Raw genomic sequence first — 17,443 nt, forward strand, 5'->3', positions numbered from 1 at the left:
CTTAAAATTTAACATGACCCTGTTTTTTTTAATCTACACTACAATGCATTGCAGTGTACTACTTTGTAGGTGCATTCAGGGCCGCTGATAGGGGGGGACCACCAGCCCTCCTGTAGGGGGCCCCGGCACTCAGAGGGGCCCAGACAGCAGGAGGGTTGGTGGAGAACAATGCCCTCTGTGTCTCTCACCCAGGTTTCTCCCCCCTCTCCCTCCCGCTGGCTTTTAGCTGCTGGGTGAGAGACATGGAGGGATAATGAACCTGGCCAGCTGCCGCTGAGCTCCTTCCCCTGCCCCTAGAGGGGGTTGTGCTAGGAGGAGGGATTTGTGGGAATGTGTGCTAGGAGAGGGATTGAAGAAAGAAGATTTGTGCTGGGAGGGGAGATGCGGCTGATTGTGTACCAGGAGCCGATGAGGGAATTCGGGGCTAATAGGAGGGATTAGGGGAATTGTGCAGGCAGGGGACATTTGTACTAGGAGGGGGAATTGGGGTGGCATTTGTGTTCATTAATAATGATTTTCATGTATTTTTTTGTGAAAATATTGTATAGAATACTGTCAGGTGTGTGTGTGTGTGGGGGGGGGGGGGCGTCTCGTAGGCTGTACGGGGCCCCATGATTCCTAACAGCGGCCCTGGGTGCATTGCCTTAGTCCATTGAGGTGCGACAGCAACACTAGTGCTAAGCTGAAGAAATGTCTGATTTGCAAACATAACACTTTTACTAAATATTTTTTCCTTAAAGGTGGTCTGTGCCCTGATCTAGTATGCGCCTCTAATGAAATTCAACTGACCCTAAAGGTAGACATGCTAAAAGACATGGATGTGAATATTGCACAGATCCATCTGCGGGATAGAAGATGTACTGGATTTGCCTATAATGATGACTCTGTATTTATAAAGTGGGCACTGGGAAAAGACATTTGTGGAACCGAGCTAATTGTAAGTGTCATGGACTGAATTGCAGTACGAGTGATGTTGAACATGTATATTCCTTTATATATTGTCTAGGCAAAAATGGACATGTATGCATCTGACATTTGGAAAAACATGGTTGCAGAAAAATGAAAACAGGTTTGTTCCTACAATGCGGCAGGGTAGAAGGCTTATGTAAGGCAGTATGTCAAGGGATTTCTTGTATGCTTAGCCTAGAACTTTAAAGGACCCTTAATTGCTTATTGCCACTCTATTTGGGGTCATAAATGTAATCACAAGAGGCAGAATTTTCTATATTGTGGAGCATTTAACGGCTTCATGTCTTGAGATAGATTGTACCCTTGGGTTATGGTTCCTCCTTTTTTATGTCAACAAGAAAATAACATGCATTACTAAATTTGGTTTAGTTCAATAAAATATACTCAGAGCGAGGTATGTAGTGGGCATCAGGACTATCGGACGTTTCTCGGTGGGACAATGGCTCAGTGGGTTGGTTTCAGTGACAGCCTGTCCAGTGCTGTGTCTTGGCCCAAGGAGCTTTGCTCTTGTCCCTATCCAGTGCGTAATTTTCGATGGACTGGAACAAGGCAAGCCCCTGTGTCGATCCATCCACTGTCATTTACCCTCCTGTGTCGATCCGCCCCCTCTCCCTCCTCTCCCCAGGCTGATTGGTTCATTCCAAATCTCGGTTTTGGCTCAGGAGGCAGGACAAGTCCACTGAAGGGCCCGGCTGAGCTTGGCTATGTGGGCGGGGGGTCCACTGAAGGGCTCGGCTCAGCTCAACGTGGCTCGGCTCGGGGGGGTGGGGCGGTCTGCTTTCATTAGGATTCATTTAGATGTGTGGTGGAGCAAAAAAAAATGCATGGTGGAGCCAAGTTTTTGCCACCTGCCAACAGCACCCTCTTAAGCTCCAATAGGCAGCCAATAGGGGTGTTTACATGCCATGTTTGTGATGCATAGTGACTACAGCAAAGTCTACCTGACATGCAGCAATCCCAATCAGTCAAACAGGGAAGTGCCTCAAATGCCCCACAACCTTATTTAATGTCTGCAGTTGCGATGCATTTTTTAACAAAAATGGGGTTAAACAGGCAGTGAGGAAGCATCACATGCTTCCTCATCGCCTGTCAGTAGCCTCTGAAGCACAATCCCAACACTGATCATGCTTTAGAGCAGTGGTTCTCAACCTCTTAGTGCCGTGACCCCTTGATAAAATTTCCCAAGTTGTGGGGACCCCTAACAGTAAAATTATTTTCATAGTGTGGGTTGTCAGCACCCAAGACGAGACAAGTAATTTGCGCCCCTAACCCATGGAAATTTAGCGCTTCCCGAGCCCTTCCATTCGTAAAATATTAAATCCTCATATGGTACATTTTAGGATGGTCCACTCTTTCTTTGTTCTCCTTTCTTTCCCTTTTATCTCTCGCTATCCAAATTTCTTGTTTTTTTCCCCCACCCCTCTCTCTAGCCATGTTTTTTTTCTCCTATTCTTTCTCTTCCTTTGTCTTTCTTCTTCCTCCTCCTCTTTTCCTCTCCCTTCCATGTATTCCCTTTTTTCATTCCTTCTCTTACTCCTTGGGGGGGGGGGGGATGGAATAAGTGGCAATGCTTGTGGGGAGTTCTGATCACCCTTAGGTGCTCTTGATCAAGGTCATCTGCTGATCCAAGAACTGTAGTGGGAACTTTTAATGGCAACTAGAATCACAGGTAGTGTTACCCAGTGTGTCTCTGACTTTGTGGTGTCACATAGCAGTGGCCCCTCCCACCTCACCAGTCAGTGGACCTCTAGTCTCTGCCCCCCCCAGCCATGCCCTGAACTGAATGGGCGGCTGCAAAGAGACTGAGTGGGCAGCCGTGGGCTCCAGGAGCAGCCCAGCTGGGCAGATGTAAAAAAGGCTGGGAGAGGGGTGCGGGCTTCAGGAATAGCCCAGGATTTGGTGACCCCTGGCAAATCATCATTTGACCCCCGAGGGGGTCCCGACCCCCAGGTTGAGAACCACTGCTTTAGAGGAAGGGTAGATTGAGACCGGCCATAGATGGTTCAAAACTCGGCTGGTTCAACAGGAAGGGCCGGAAATTGTACCATGTATGGGCAGACTGAATGTTCCCAAGTTGATTGATTGATCGACATGGGTACAACCAGCCTGCTGGCTTTTACATGCAATAATCGCTAGCGGCTGGCCACTAGCAATAATCACTGTCTGTGCTTCCTCACCAAGAGAATACAATGGCTCAGCAGGGGGGATTCCCCATTCAACCAGTGGTTACAGGAATTAAATTTGCTCCGTCTATGGCTAGCTTTAGATACACATCTAAATCTACCCTAAGAAAGGAGGAATATGGGGGGCAGGGGGTGTGCCCATCCCCTGTGGACCATCTGTACTACTGTTCTGTCTGAAAACCCAAAGCTGTTAACCATTGCAGTTTAGGATTTTCAGAGACAGGAAGAGGACAGGCATCCTTGCAGTGAAGATTTCTCCAGGATCCAGCTTCCTGTAAAGTGTGAAACATAATTCATACACACGATCAGAATTTCCGATGGGGTAATATCCTATGGACTTTTCCGTCGGAATTCTGTTCAAGCTCTCTTGCATACTGTCAGACCAAATTCCGACCGTCCAAAACGCGGTGACGTAAAACACTACGACAAGCTGAGAAAAATTAAGTTCAATGCTTCGGATGATGCGGCGACTTGATTCTGATCATGCGTAGTTTTTTCTCTGTCGGAGTTCCACACAGACGATCGGAATTTCCGATCATTTTCATTGGAAAAAAATAAAACATGTTCTATTTCTAAACTCCGACGGAAAAAAGTCCGATGGAACCCACACACAAAATTCCATCTGACTTTTTTCATCAGAAATTCCGATCGTGTGTACAAGGCATTAGTGATGTGACTAAAGCTGTAGGGATTTATTTTCATTGCTAAACTTTATCTTTAAAATGAAACAGTAGAGGGAACACCACATCTACCCTATCAGGACCCAGAGCTGTTAGCATAGTAATAATAGTACAAGACAGGGCCGGCCCTATGATGGGACCGGGTGGTACCATGGGTACCAGGCAGCACTTTTAGGGGGGCAGCATACTGATGCCCTCCAGCCCGTTCCGCCAGCTCCGTTACCCAAATAAAATCCTTTTTTTCCCACAAATAGAGCTTTCTTTTGGTGATATTTGATCACCTCTGCGGTGTTTATTGTTTGTGCTATAAATATATATATTTTTAAACTTTTTGCTATAATAAATATCCCCAAAATTTTGAAAAATAAACTATTTTCTTCAGTTAAGGCCAATATGTATTCTTCTACATATTTTTGGTACAAAAAAAAAAACAACACAATTCGCGTACATTGATTAGTTTGCACAAACGACATTGTGGCCGCCGGGAATTCACAGGTCCCTTTATACTCCTGAATACATGTATAGAGCCATGGCAGGTCCTTTTATACGCCTATATGCATTATATGCATGTATAGAGCCATGACAGGGCCTCTTTATACATCTATAGAGCCATGACAGGTCCTCGTTATACTCCTATATACATTTATAGAGCCATGGCAGGTCCTCTTTATATTCCTTTACATGTAAAGAGTCTCGACAGGTCCTCTATATACATGTATAGAGCCATGACAGGTTCTCTTTATACTTCTTTATACATGTATAAAGCCATGACAGGTCCTCTTTATACATGTATAGAGCCATGACAGGTCCTCTTTATACATGTATAGAGCCATGACAGGTTCTCTTTATACATCTATAGAGCCATGACAGGCCCTCGTTTTACTCCTTTATACATGTATAGAGCCATGTCAAGTACTCTTTATAGTCCTATATACATTTATAGAGCCATGACAGGTCCTCTTGATATTCCTTTACATGTAAAGAGTAATGACAGGTCCTCTATATACATGTATAGAGCCATGACGGGTCCCCTTTAGTTATCATGATACAAAATAATGAATGTGGGGGCCTTTTGGTTGGCGTGATTTTTTTTCTGGGGAGGGGGCAGCGTTTCATTCTTGGTCCCAGGCAGCACAATGTCTTGGGCCGGCACTGGTACTAGACCAAAACAACTTTTTCGCTAAAATAAATGTTCCAACATTTTAGTGGTTTACCACCTTGTTACAGTAGTTATCAGTGGCGGCTGGTGAAGTTTTAGGATGGGGGGGCGCAAGACCCCGCCCCTCCACATTTGGTCCCTCCCACTTCTCATAAGCCACACGCGCTTATGGACAGGCCGCCACTGCGATAGCTCCCTTTGCATCACAGAGCCCTCCCTTTACGCAACAGTCCCCTATTTGCATCACAGTTACTCCATATACATCACAGGGCTCCTCTTTACATTGTGGTACACCTTTACAATACAACCATAATATACAACACTGCCCCCTTTTACATGGCAGCCCCCCATTATATTGCAGTCCCCCTGTTTACATTACAGCCATCATTCTAAATTACAGCTTTCTTTACATCACAGCACCCCCTTTTACATCACAGCCACCCCTTTACTTTGCAGCCCCCCTTTAAATTACATTATAGCACCTTCCTTTACATTACAGTCCTGATTTGCATCACACTCCCTCCATATACATCACAGTACCCACAGTCCACCCCTTTACACAGTGCCACTCTTTTCAATGCATCCCCCACACCCTTTACGTATCAAGTTGCCCCTTTACATGACAGCCATCCTTTACATTACAGTACCCCCCTTGATAAAGCAGTATCCCTTCATTACATTACATTCATTACATAATAATAATAATAAAAAAAAAAAATATTTGAAAAGGGGGGGGGGGGCAGATGGAGTGTCGTTACTGCCGCTATTTTTGCCCTGTGCTACATATTAAACTATGAATAAGCGGGGGGGGGGTCCGTTTACGGGTTTTTACAATCGAGCCGCCGATGCCGCCGAATTAATAATACTGCTGCAGCCTCAGGCATGGATGTCATAGCTCAGCTTACCTGTTCCACCAGGCGGACTGAGCACGAGAGTCCCGACGTCACTTCCTGTTCTTCCTGTGACGTCGGGACTAGCAGCACAGAGACGGGTGGGTGCACACAGAAAGTGTGCACCCGCCCAGCCATAATAACAGTACAGGCCATCGCGCCGGAAGCAAGTGGCGCGATGGAGAACACCACAAAGGCGTTTTTTTGCTGCCAATGTAGCGCCTCGTCTGCAATCCCGTGATTGCACAGACGTGGCGCTACCCCCACTGCACTGTGCCCAGCGCTCGGACACAGTGCAGCTAAGGACCTTTTTTGGAAAAAAAAATTCCTTAAAGGGACATGTTTAAATAAAAAAAATATATATATTTTTTTTTTTAGATTTTTTTATTTTTTTACTGACTGGGGGAGGGGGGGCGGCGCCCGGGCGCCCTCTATGGACGGGCCGCCACTGGTAGTTATACATACACTACACTACTAAAAATTTCTGTTTTAATGTCTGTCAAAATGTTATAACATAACAGTACTTATATTATAAATTGTGAAACACCAATAACAAAACATTACTGATTTATTTATATTGATTTTTTCTTTTACTTTAAGGTGACGGACACCCATGCAATTTATATTAATTACGTTTACTTGCCACCAGATCCTGCTGCAATTATCTATAGAGAGAATTATGTCTTAAACGTCAGCTGCTCGTACCCATTAAATGTGAATGTTTCTCTTGATGACATTTTGTTTCCTGACGTAAGGTACATTTTATTTTATTATCCAACAACCTTTTCAGTATGTGACCATGTGATGTTAATATACAGTATCACACAAAAGTGAGTACACCCCTCACATTTTTGTAAATATTTTATTGTATCTTTTTACAATAAAATGTGACAACACTGAAAAAATTACACTGTAAAGTAGTGAGTGTATAGCTTGTATAATAGTGTACATTTGCTGTCCCCTCAAAATAACTCACACAGCCATTAATGTCTAAACCGCTGTCAACAAAAGTCCTTTAACTCTGCTACAACAATGACGCTTTGGCTTACTGCCAGCATAAACTTGTCCCACAACAAGGTCTGAAGTTCCCACCTGCTTCTGGGGTCTGGAATAAGATAACAGAAACCCAGCAGTCTCTCAGAAAACAGCTTACAGCCCCCTCACATCTGTGTCCTGTTCCCACACAACACCTTATGCACACCTGCTGCCTGTTTCCTGCCTTTTTTAGCCTCCCTCTTAGGCCTCGTACACACGACCGAGGAACTCGTCGGGCGAAACACATCGTTTTCCTCGTCGAGTTCCTTGTTAGGCTTGTCGAGGAACTCGACAAGCTTGCTTTGTGTACACACTGTCAAGACAAAATCTCCTCGTTCTCAAACGCAGTGACATACAACACATACAACGGTAAAGGAAGTTCGATTCCACTGGCACAACCCTTGGGGTTGGTTTTGCTAATCTCATGTGTTTGCGTAAAAGTTTGTTAAGAGACGATTTGCACTATTCAGTCTGTTACAGCTTGAAAAATGTGTTATCTCCATTACAAATGCTACTTGTACTCCCGTCTCATACTTTATTCTGAGCAAGCGCGGGTTTCTTAGCATACACACGCTTAAGTTTCTCGTCGGAAGCCAGCCCGACGAGGAACACGACGCGGAAATTGAGACTCCTGTCGAGGAAAAAGAGAACTTGCTCTTTTTTGCTCGTTGAGTTCCTCAACAGTTTCCTCGATGAAAAATGTACACACGACCGGTTTCCTCGGCAAAAAAGCTCCCCCACCAATTATCTTGATGGATTCTGCGGAGGAAACCGGTCGTGTGTACGAGGCCTGACGGGTGGGTAAACCCTTTCAGGTGCAAGGTAACTGTAGTCATGACTGGAGATCTTTCTGAGCCTCCTAATTCTGAAACCCATATCAGGACTTAATCATCCTGGGAAAACTGTAAAATTTGTTTTTCCTTTTAAATGGACCACCCCGGAACTCCTCACCCTGAGAATCCCTGAGTATTCCAAACTGCTACTCATCGTCATCCCCCTTAAAGGGACCACAACACAAACAATGGATACACATATCTACCATCCAGGACCCATCTCTGGCTAACTGTGCAATATTTATGCATCTTATTTACCTTAAAATAGGGCTGTTACTGATTAAGATTTTCGTATTCGATCAATTTAATTAATTTTTTTATTCAAAAATTCAGATCCAAAACGCTGTGATGAAAGTTTGCAAACTCCATGCGAAAATAGCCAGGGTGACACCACTCACTCTCTTGCAAATCTTACCAGAATAATTATGAGCCTCATATGAGTGGTCAAAAACGCGTATTACTCCACACCCAATGCAGGAATAATCTTCACAGGATATCTAGAAATTTAAATGGTCAAGCAACAACCTCCTCTATACTCCTCCTGAACTCCTCAATCCCCAGCTCCCATCAGCAAGATCGTGGGATACATTACATACCGTATTTTTCGGCGTATAAGACGACTTTTTGCATCTAAAATCATGCCCCAAAAGTCGGGGGTCGTCTTATACGCCGGGTACCTGTCTGTCAGATGGCGACCATCCATTATTCAAAAGCCGCGCCTCCTCCTCATACTGTTCCGTGATAGGCTAATAGATAATTTCCCCAGCAGAGCCTCTGTTCACTGTTCCGCCTATCACGGATGCCTTCTCATCCTCGGCCTCGGACGAGAGGACATCCGTGATAGGCGGAACACTGAACAGAGGCTCTGAGGAGGAGGCGCGGCTTTTGAATAATGGATGCCCGCAGCCTGAGAAACTCTGCAAACAGGAGAAGGTAGGAAGATCGTCGAGGCAGTCAAACTGGCACAGTGAGGCAGGCATACTGGCACAGTGAGGCAGGCATATTGGCAGTGAGGCAGGCATACTGGCACAGTGAGGCATGTATAATGGCACAGTAAGGCATGTATAATGGCACAGTGAGGCATGTATAATGGCACAGTGAGGGGTCGTCTTATACAGTGAGTATATCCCAAAAGCAGCATTTTAGCTGGAAAATTAGGGGGTCATCTTATACGCCTAGTCGTCTTATACGCCGGCAAATACGGTACATGCAATAAAAAAGATGCTCCACATAGTGTAAAACTACAATATAGGAGCAATGTATTAAGGGTAAATGCATGTACATAGTATCCACATTGAATAGCATTTCTCAAAAACGCCACAGTACTGTCTTCCAGTAACAAACAAAGATGGCTGCCGGACGTTCGTGCATGCGTGGTAGCTTGTATCCCATGATATTGCTGATGGGAGCTGGGGATTGAGGAATTCAGGAGGAGTATAGAGACGGTTGTTGCTTGACCATTTAAACCTTTTTGGATATCCTGTGAAGATTAGTCCTGCATTGGGCAGAAGATACACTTTCATATAGGGGTCACAATTGTTCTGGTAAGCCTTGCATGAGAGTGAGAGGTGTCCCCCTGGCTTACTTCAAAGCTTTAGAGTTTTTAAACATTTATCACGGCGTGTGGGACTTTTCTACTTTTGAATTTTGATCACATTTTGAATATACGCTGTGGACATTTTTTTACATTTAACATTAGTTTGAGTATTAATTCATACTATGTATTGGTATGATTATGATGATATTCAGCACTATCATTTACTGTATATTAATTTCTATATATATTTTCTAATGTGAGTACCACACTGGTTGTATAAATATAAATGCTTCCAATTCATTGAAAAAAATATGTTTGTTGAATGGTTGAAGGTGCCAAGCTAGCGACTCTCTGTGTTCAGTGTACCAGAAGGGAAGTTTCTTCAGCAGATCCTGGAACAGGACAACACTGGCTGTATAGTACAGACTACTATAGTGAATTTCAGCATTTCCAGCTGCCCTCCATGTAATTTCTCAATAACTGCATGTAACCAATCTGACCAAATGTACATTTAAAAAATAGATTGTTCCTGGTGCTAAGTTTTAATTTTTCCCTGGAAAGCCAGTGATGAAGGTGTCTGCAATGCACCCCCTCCATTTATCTCCATAGCACTACTGTAAACACTGCCCTTAAAGCAACCCAATGATGCCTGCATGTCAGGCCATCTATGGCTAGCTTTAAATGCAAGTGTTTCCCAGCTTAATGAAAACATCTGAAAATCTACTGCCCATAAAAAATACGATGAGCCCAGGAAGAATCAAGGAAAGTTGGGGGGGGAACTTGCAACGAACAAATCAAATTTAACACTTTTATCTTCTCTGTTTTGTCTTTATAGCACCACCTATATACCGATTGGAGATAGTGGACGGTTTAAGGTGATGATGTCTATCTACAAAGATATCAGCTATACAACTCCATATACTGATCCTATTATACGCTTGTCGACCAAATCAAATTTATATGTTGGCGTGTATATATCTGATGGTGGTAATCCGGTTGCTATTAGTGACTTTAGTCTTCTGATGATAAATTGCTACAGTACCCCAACTAACAACAAATATGACCCTATTAAGTACAACATCATAATTACCAGGTAAGGTTCTTTTATAGTACATTGGTGTGACTGTTTCCTGTGTGGAGTTAGCTGTTTCTTTCTTTTGGGGGCCATGAGGATACCTATAAGTGGGCAGGATCAGTGTTAAAAAAACAGCTCTGAGTCATCATCTTTAACCTAATCACAGACTCGTAGGGCCCAATTTTGATTAAGGGCTTTCAGATTTGTATAAGCCCCCTGCCCGCAGACCCCCACAACCACCATCTAGGGTTGTGGAGAAGAGGCCCATGTCCCGATTTGCATGGGGACAAGGTTCCCTGAGGGAGGGGCAGAGCCCCCCTCCATGTTGAGGGCATATGGCCTGGTATGGTTCAGGAGGGGGGCTCGCTCGCCCACTGCCTTTTCTGATCTGCCAGGATGCATGCTCGGATAAGGGTCTGGTATGGATTTGGGGTAGAGCTGTTTTTTTTTTTGCATTTTTCAGTTCCATGCCCGCTCTGTACTGTGCAGGTGCCGCACTTGTGCAGTACAGAGCACAACGGACCTCCGAAAATACCCAAAAATGAACACAGATGTAATTCATCTGTACACGGCGCATGCGCATTGAACACCACACGCTGCACACTCACGATGCTCACTCCACTCTGCAAGGGGCGGGTGTATAAGTATTATATGGTGTAAGGGGCGGATGTCTACAGCAAGGGGCGAATGTGTATTACTATTTTATCGTGTAAGGGGCGGATGGCTACAGCAAGGGGCGGGTGTATTATTACGGTGGTTTTACCTAGAAACGACACGTCTTTGCTGGGCATGTTTAAACAAATGAAGGGCGGGTTTTGCACTGTTGATGGGCAAGTTTTTTTGCAATGTTATAATAGTAATACACATCTGCCACTTGCTGTAGCCATCTGCCCCTTCCACAATATAATAATCATACACATCCGCCCCTTTCAGATTGTAGCGAGCATCGGGAGCGTGCGGCAACATCTGTCACAATGTCCTGTTCATTGCGCAGGCCTGATTCCCAGCTCTTCATGTTCGGCAATTTTCGGCAGCTCCGTTTGCTAGAGCGCTGCGCCTGCGCAGTCCAGGGCGGGCCTTATCCACCAGGGAGACACATCTCGGCAGAACACCGGCATTCTTTTGTTTACATTTCAGCTGTTAGTAGGGAAGTTAAGGATGCAGTGGCTGGCTTTCCAGCCCACTCCTTAACAACCAGCTATTCTTCACACAGAATTCGAACTGGTTGATATTTTTTTTAAAAGATCTGAATTCGAGTCATTACAAAAATTTTGAATTAGAAATAAACAAAAGTAAACTGTAAATGTTCTATTTAAAACATCCTGTGTGAAATAAGCAAATGGCACATCCTGGAAGGAGGTTATCCATAGACCTAGAATTTTCATGCAGAATATTACAGAGGCCTAAAGATTCAACAGTTTCTGTTGAGATGGAAGCAATATAATGAAAAACTCTGTGCTCTACCAAAAAGTTAAATAAAAATAAAACTTAAATCAAATATACTTCACATGGAGCGCTGCAGCAAACAAACAATCTGGTTGATTGAGTAAAACTTGAAAGTGCAAAACCTGGTGCAGCTTTGCATAGTAATCAATCAGCTTCCAGTTTCTTTTTCAACGCTTAACCTCCCTGGCGGTATGATTCTGTCTGGAATTACGTACCAAAAGCGGTACAATTATTTGCAAGGAAATTTGGTGTTTTATACTGTAGGCCTGCAATTCTTAGGAATAACTCATTTAAATCTGACCAAACAAGAGTGTAGTAGGCATCCTGGGTATGATTTTTTTTTTTTAATTATAAATTATAATATAATAAATAATTATAAATAATTATAACAAATAATAATATAATTATAATAAAAATTATTCAATAATGTAATCAACTCAAAATCACTGAAATTTGCTCAGTTGCAGAATTGTCGCTGTCATTACTTTTATTTTTTTATGAAGAATTTCCCCACAAATTGCTATCGCGATTATACTGTATGTAATGTGTTTGTTTACTTTTTTGAATTTGGTGCCGTTCTCCGCCCCCGTGCGTCGTAACGTCGCATGGAACGGAGATCGGCGGCACACGGGGACACTGTGAATCGAGCGAGGACCCGCTCGCTCACACAGCGGGGATGCATCGCAGGATCCAGGGACAAGGTAAGTAACTTGTCTGTGGATGCTGCGAGCAGGTAAGCCGTGCCGCTGCACACTCTGCACAGCTACCTCGATTGTGACTCAGGGATACCGATCCTAGCATTGAAAATCCACCCCGAGTCACGCTCGGGGATACCGCCAGGGAGGTTAACCAATACATAGTACTTTCACCCCCTTCCTGCCCAGGCCAATTTTTTAGCTTTCAGCTTTCACACTGCAGCCGCTTTGGTGGTAAAGCGCTGCTTGTTTTGGCGGCGCTTTTCGGCCACTAGCGGGCCGCTGTTAACCCCCAAGAAGGGTTTAAGAAGGGGTTAAAAGTGCCCGTGTTTCGGCACTTACAAAGCACTTTTCAGGTGCTTTGGCAGCGCTGCTCATTCATTCCAATGGGCATGGGTGGTTTAGGAGCGCTGTATACATTGTTTGCCATTTTTTTGAGACAGATAGAGCTTTCTTTTGGTGGTATTTAATCACCACTGGGTTTTCTTTTTTTGTTAAACAAACAAAAAAAGACCAACATTAGAAGAAAAAAAAGTTGTCTTCTACTTTGTAATACAATTTTACAAATAAGTAATTTTTCTTCTTCATTGATGTCCGCTTATGAGGCTGTAATGATGGGCACTAATAAGCTGCACTGATGGGCACTGATAGGCTGCACTGATGGACACTGATGAGGCTGCATTGATTGGCACTGATGAGGTGTCATATGACATCAAGTCAGGATGGTAAAGCCACTGCCCAGCTGTTATTCTGCTATAGGCCAGGGTGGGAAGGTGTTAATTGAACATACAGAAGTTAGAAGCTGATTGGCTACTTTGAACAGCTGCATAAGATTTTGTATGCTCCAGTTTTAGTAAATCAACCCCAAGGTGTTTCAACACCAAAATCAATACACCACTTAAAATCACGTTGCACTACTCAATAGAGTGCATACATCAACATATTTTGTGCATACAAAAATAAGAAAGGTATTTGAAATATAATCAACAAACAACCTTATTTTTCAATCAATCACTAATAACATTAGTTTTCTCTTCGCTTATTCATTCACAAAAAGCATTCTGTAAATGGAAAAGGGGAGAGAAGGGGTGGGTATTTGTCTGAATTTTTCCCTTTGTCCATTCACAGAACACCTTGTATTCTGTGAAGCTATCAATTACAGTACTAGAAAAAGAGTGCTGGCTGTAGTATCTGGCAGCAGTGAAGTGAGGAATTTTACACTATACAGCAGCAATCAAGACATTGTATTACCATTGTTAGCAGTAACTTGTTTGTAAAAGAGCAGAAAACTAATTCTGGAGTTCTACTTTAACAATCTGCAGAGTTGACTTTAAAGTGGATGTAAACCCCCAAAAAAATTTTTTGATGTCACAATGTAGAGTATAAGATTTCCTATCATCTGTGCCTAGTCTTGCCACACAGAGTTAATCCAGCTCTGAGCAATCCTCTTTTATTGTTTAGTGAAATACAACAGACTTTCAGATAAAGTTCTTGCTTCTGAAAAAAGTGCACAGTTCACATCCCCTCCCCTGTGTTTTGATTAAATGTTTTCAAAATATGGGGTGAGTCACAGTTCAGTTCAGTGCCATGAGAAAATGCAACAGCCATCAGAATATACATAGAGCTGGAGGGAAGAGGGGAGGGGGATGTGAATTGAGAACTTTTTACAGAAGCTGTGTATGTCTGCAAGCAGTGCACGAGATATGTAAATAACCTGTCACTCAAGCAAGGACTTTGGTTTTTATCTGGAAGTCTGTTTTATTTCCCTGAACAATAAAAAGAGGATTGCTCAGAGCTGGATTAACTCTGTGTGGCAAGACTGGACACAGATGATAGGAAATTGGGTTTACATCCACTTTAACTCTTTTCCCCTAATAGTTTATTTTCCCTTCTTTGCACTCTTTCTAGTTCCACAGCTTCCTTTTTGTGAACTTAAGACTGCCAAGCTTGCTTAATTACTACCAGCGATGATTACAAAGACTGATGTCAAAAATATCTAATTAATAAAATGTTTAGAAATTATTATATGATAATAATAATAATAATAATAATAATAATAATTCATATTATTTTACAGCTGCCCTAACCCAAAAGACACAAGTATACGGATTTTAGAAAATGGTATTTCCAGCCAAGGAAAATTCTACTTACAGATGTTTAAGTTCATTGGGGATTATAGTGTTGTGTATTTGCATTGTGAAGTATACCTTTGCAAAGATAGATGTTCTCCTGTAAGTAAAAATTATATTACTGTTAAGCATACATTGATTTACTTATATAATACTTATATAATATATGTGTACACCTTGTGGCATTTGTGGTATCTACATCTAGATCAGGGATATGCAATTAGCGGACCTCCAGCTGTTGCAGAACTACAAGTCCCATGAGGCATAGCAAGACTCTGACAGCCACAAGCATGACACCCAGAGGAAGAGGCATGATGGGAATTGTAGTTTTGCAACATCTGGAGGTCCGCTAATTGCATATCCCTGATCTAGAAGATCAACAGCTGTGTATCTGAAGCCCACTTACTTGGCAACAAGGTTACAGGCACATTCATCTCAGGTAGTGATTTCTTTCTCAGAATGGAAAAAAGGGCAACAGCCAACAGGCACTTTAAAGTTAACAATGAATTCCAGGTATTGTATATGTTTACATACTACATGTAACACCACTGCTCCAGTGATCTCCAGTTCCTTCTGGGTTCCATGCTGAGCAACGGGCCTGATGCATTCTGCCTAAGTGCTGAGTGTTCAGGTAGGAGGAGATTTCCACTATAGCCTGTGTCCTCATGCTGTTGTAGGAGGCGGAGCATCCATCAATCAAGATGTGACATCCCACCCACTGTTTTCTTTTTTAGTTACTGGGCATGGAGGAGGAGGGAGGGACCGGGCTGTCATTTAGGATCTGTATACACGCCCACATGTGTGATGTCAATATCATTGAACCTAGCTAGCTCGGATCAACAAGGAAATGTTCTCTCCAGCAATAGAGACCAAACTGAGCATGTTTAGCAGTACTACCCTCACTGTGTCTTATCTGGCCTTGCCAAGAGAGAGCCTGCAGGAGGGGGAGGCTCTATCAATACAGGATCAAAGAGCCTTTTTACACAATATAGAGGATTAACCCCTTAAGTTCCACAGTGAGTATAACAAGCATGCTATATCTGCACATACAGACTGTGTGTGTTTACTGTTGTGGGTTTAGTAACACTTTAACTTATATAAAAAAAGAATACAATTATTTTTAATAAACTTTACCCGCACTTATAATGACAAAACCATACATATATCATATGCAGTTGAGTTTTAAATTGTGTACCTTATTGATTTTTATCTCATTCCAATTAGTGACAAGCAAAATCTGCCTGGGTTTTAGTCGTGGCCAGTTTTTTAAATGTGCTAGAAACTCAAAAAAATCTGAACTTTTCCCCAAACCCTATTAAAGTCTTTAAGGGGTGAATCTTGATATTGATTTTGATCCTTTTGTCAGGCATACAAAAAGTATAGGAAGTTGATAATGTACAGTGGGGAGAAGAAGTTTTAAAGTGGTTGTAAACCCGTTTTTTTACTTTTTGCTACAGGTAAGCCTATATTAAGACTGTATATTCCTGTAGCTAGCCTGGATATCTCCTAAACCTGCATGTCTACAATGATAGAAAAGATAGACAGGAGTGTGCAGTATCAAAGCACACAGGCAGAGCAGTGAACAGTATTCTTACAAACCATGTTGGAATCTTGCCTGCGGCCAGATCCTCACAATTATGAAGTCTCCCCAAGAACATGAACATAAATGAAGACACTTAAAGTGGAGGTTCACCCGGAAATGTTAATTTTTAACATTAGATTCATGCTCATTTTGTCAAGGGGAATCGGGTGGGTTTTTTTTAATCGAAGCAGTACTTACCGTTTTAGAGAGCGATCTTCTCCGCTGCTTCCAGGTATGGTCTTCGGGAGTGGGCGTTCCTATTTGATTGACAGGCTTCCGACAGGCTTCCGACGGTCGTATACATCGCGTCACGAGTAGCCGAAAGAAGCCGAACGTCGGTGCGGCTCTATACGGCGCCTGCGCACCGACGTTCGGCTACTTTCGGAAAATTGTGACGCGATGTATGCAACCGTCGGAAGCCTGTCGGAAGCCTGTCAATCAAATAGGAACGCCCAGTCCTCCAGCCCATACCCGGAAGCGGCGGAGAAGATCGCTCTCTAAAACGGTAAGTACTGCTTCGATTTAAAAAAAACAACCTGATTCCCCTTGACAAAATGAGCATCAATGTAATATTAAAAATTAACTTTTCGGGTGAACCTCCACTTTAACATGCATGAGCAAGAGGGCAGCATTAAAACATCCTCATGTAGTTCCAAAGATCAAGCTACTATGTTGTATTCAGGGCACGAAAAATGGGCGTGATTCACGCAAAATAGTGGGCGTGACTCAAATGGGTGTGGCTCGGAAAGGGGTGTGGTTAGAGTCTGAGATGAATGCGGGATGGAGGGAGAAAGAAAGAAAGAAATAAAGAAAGAGGGAGATAAAGAGAGAAAGAAAGGAGAGAAAGAGGGAGAGAGAGAGAAAGAGAGATGGAGGAACAGCAGGCCCAGATCCTACACCACAATAAAAATATGTGCATCTATCTATCTATCTATCTATCTATCTATCTATCTATCTATCTATCTATCTATCTATCTATCTATCTATATATCTATCTATCTATCTATCTATTCAGCTATCCATCTTAAACATATAACAAGCTTTTTAATGCCTATTTGCTACCCCCTGCACATCAATGACTCTGCCGCCGCTAAAATATCCACAACCAATATTTCTTTGTCCGAAAAGAAACAAAAGGCCCACTTGTGCACTCACCTGAGTCTTTGGGAAAATAAGAGCTAAATAACAAAAATCATTCATTATTATAAGTTCCCCCGGCGGATAAGGATC

At 42.9% G+C, this 17,443-nt stretch overlaps 1 protein-coding gene across 1 annotated transcript in view; it reads left to right on the forward strand.

Annotated features, from left to right (window-relative positions):
- The window catches only part of LOC120927764 (uromodulin-like), a 37,675-nt gene that overhangs the window by 12,798 nt on the left and 7,434 nt on the right, over positions 1 to 17,443 (forward strand). The window contains exons 4-7 of the mRNA XM_040338664.1: positions 741 to 937; positions 6,482 to 6,636; positions 10,122 to 10,379; positions 14,580 to 14,733. Coding sequence (XP_040194598.1) covers positions 741 to 937; positions 6,482 to 6,636; positions 10,122 to 10,379; positions 14,580 to 14,733 — 764 coding nt within the window. The remainder of the gene's footprint in view (positions 1 to 740; positions 938 to 6,481; positions 6,637 to 10,121; positions 10,380 to 14,579; positions 14,734 to 17,443) is intronic.

The sequence above is a fragment of the Rana temporaria genome, chromosome 2 (assembly GCF_905171775.1).
Source record: "Rana temporaria chromosome 2, aRanTem1.1, whole genome shotgun sequence".
Classification (NCBI taxonomy): Eukaryota; Metazoa; Chordata; class Amphibia; order Anura; family Ranidae; genus Rana; species Rana temporaria.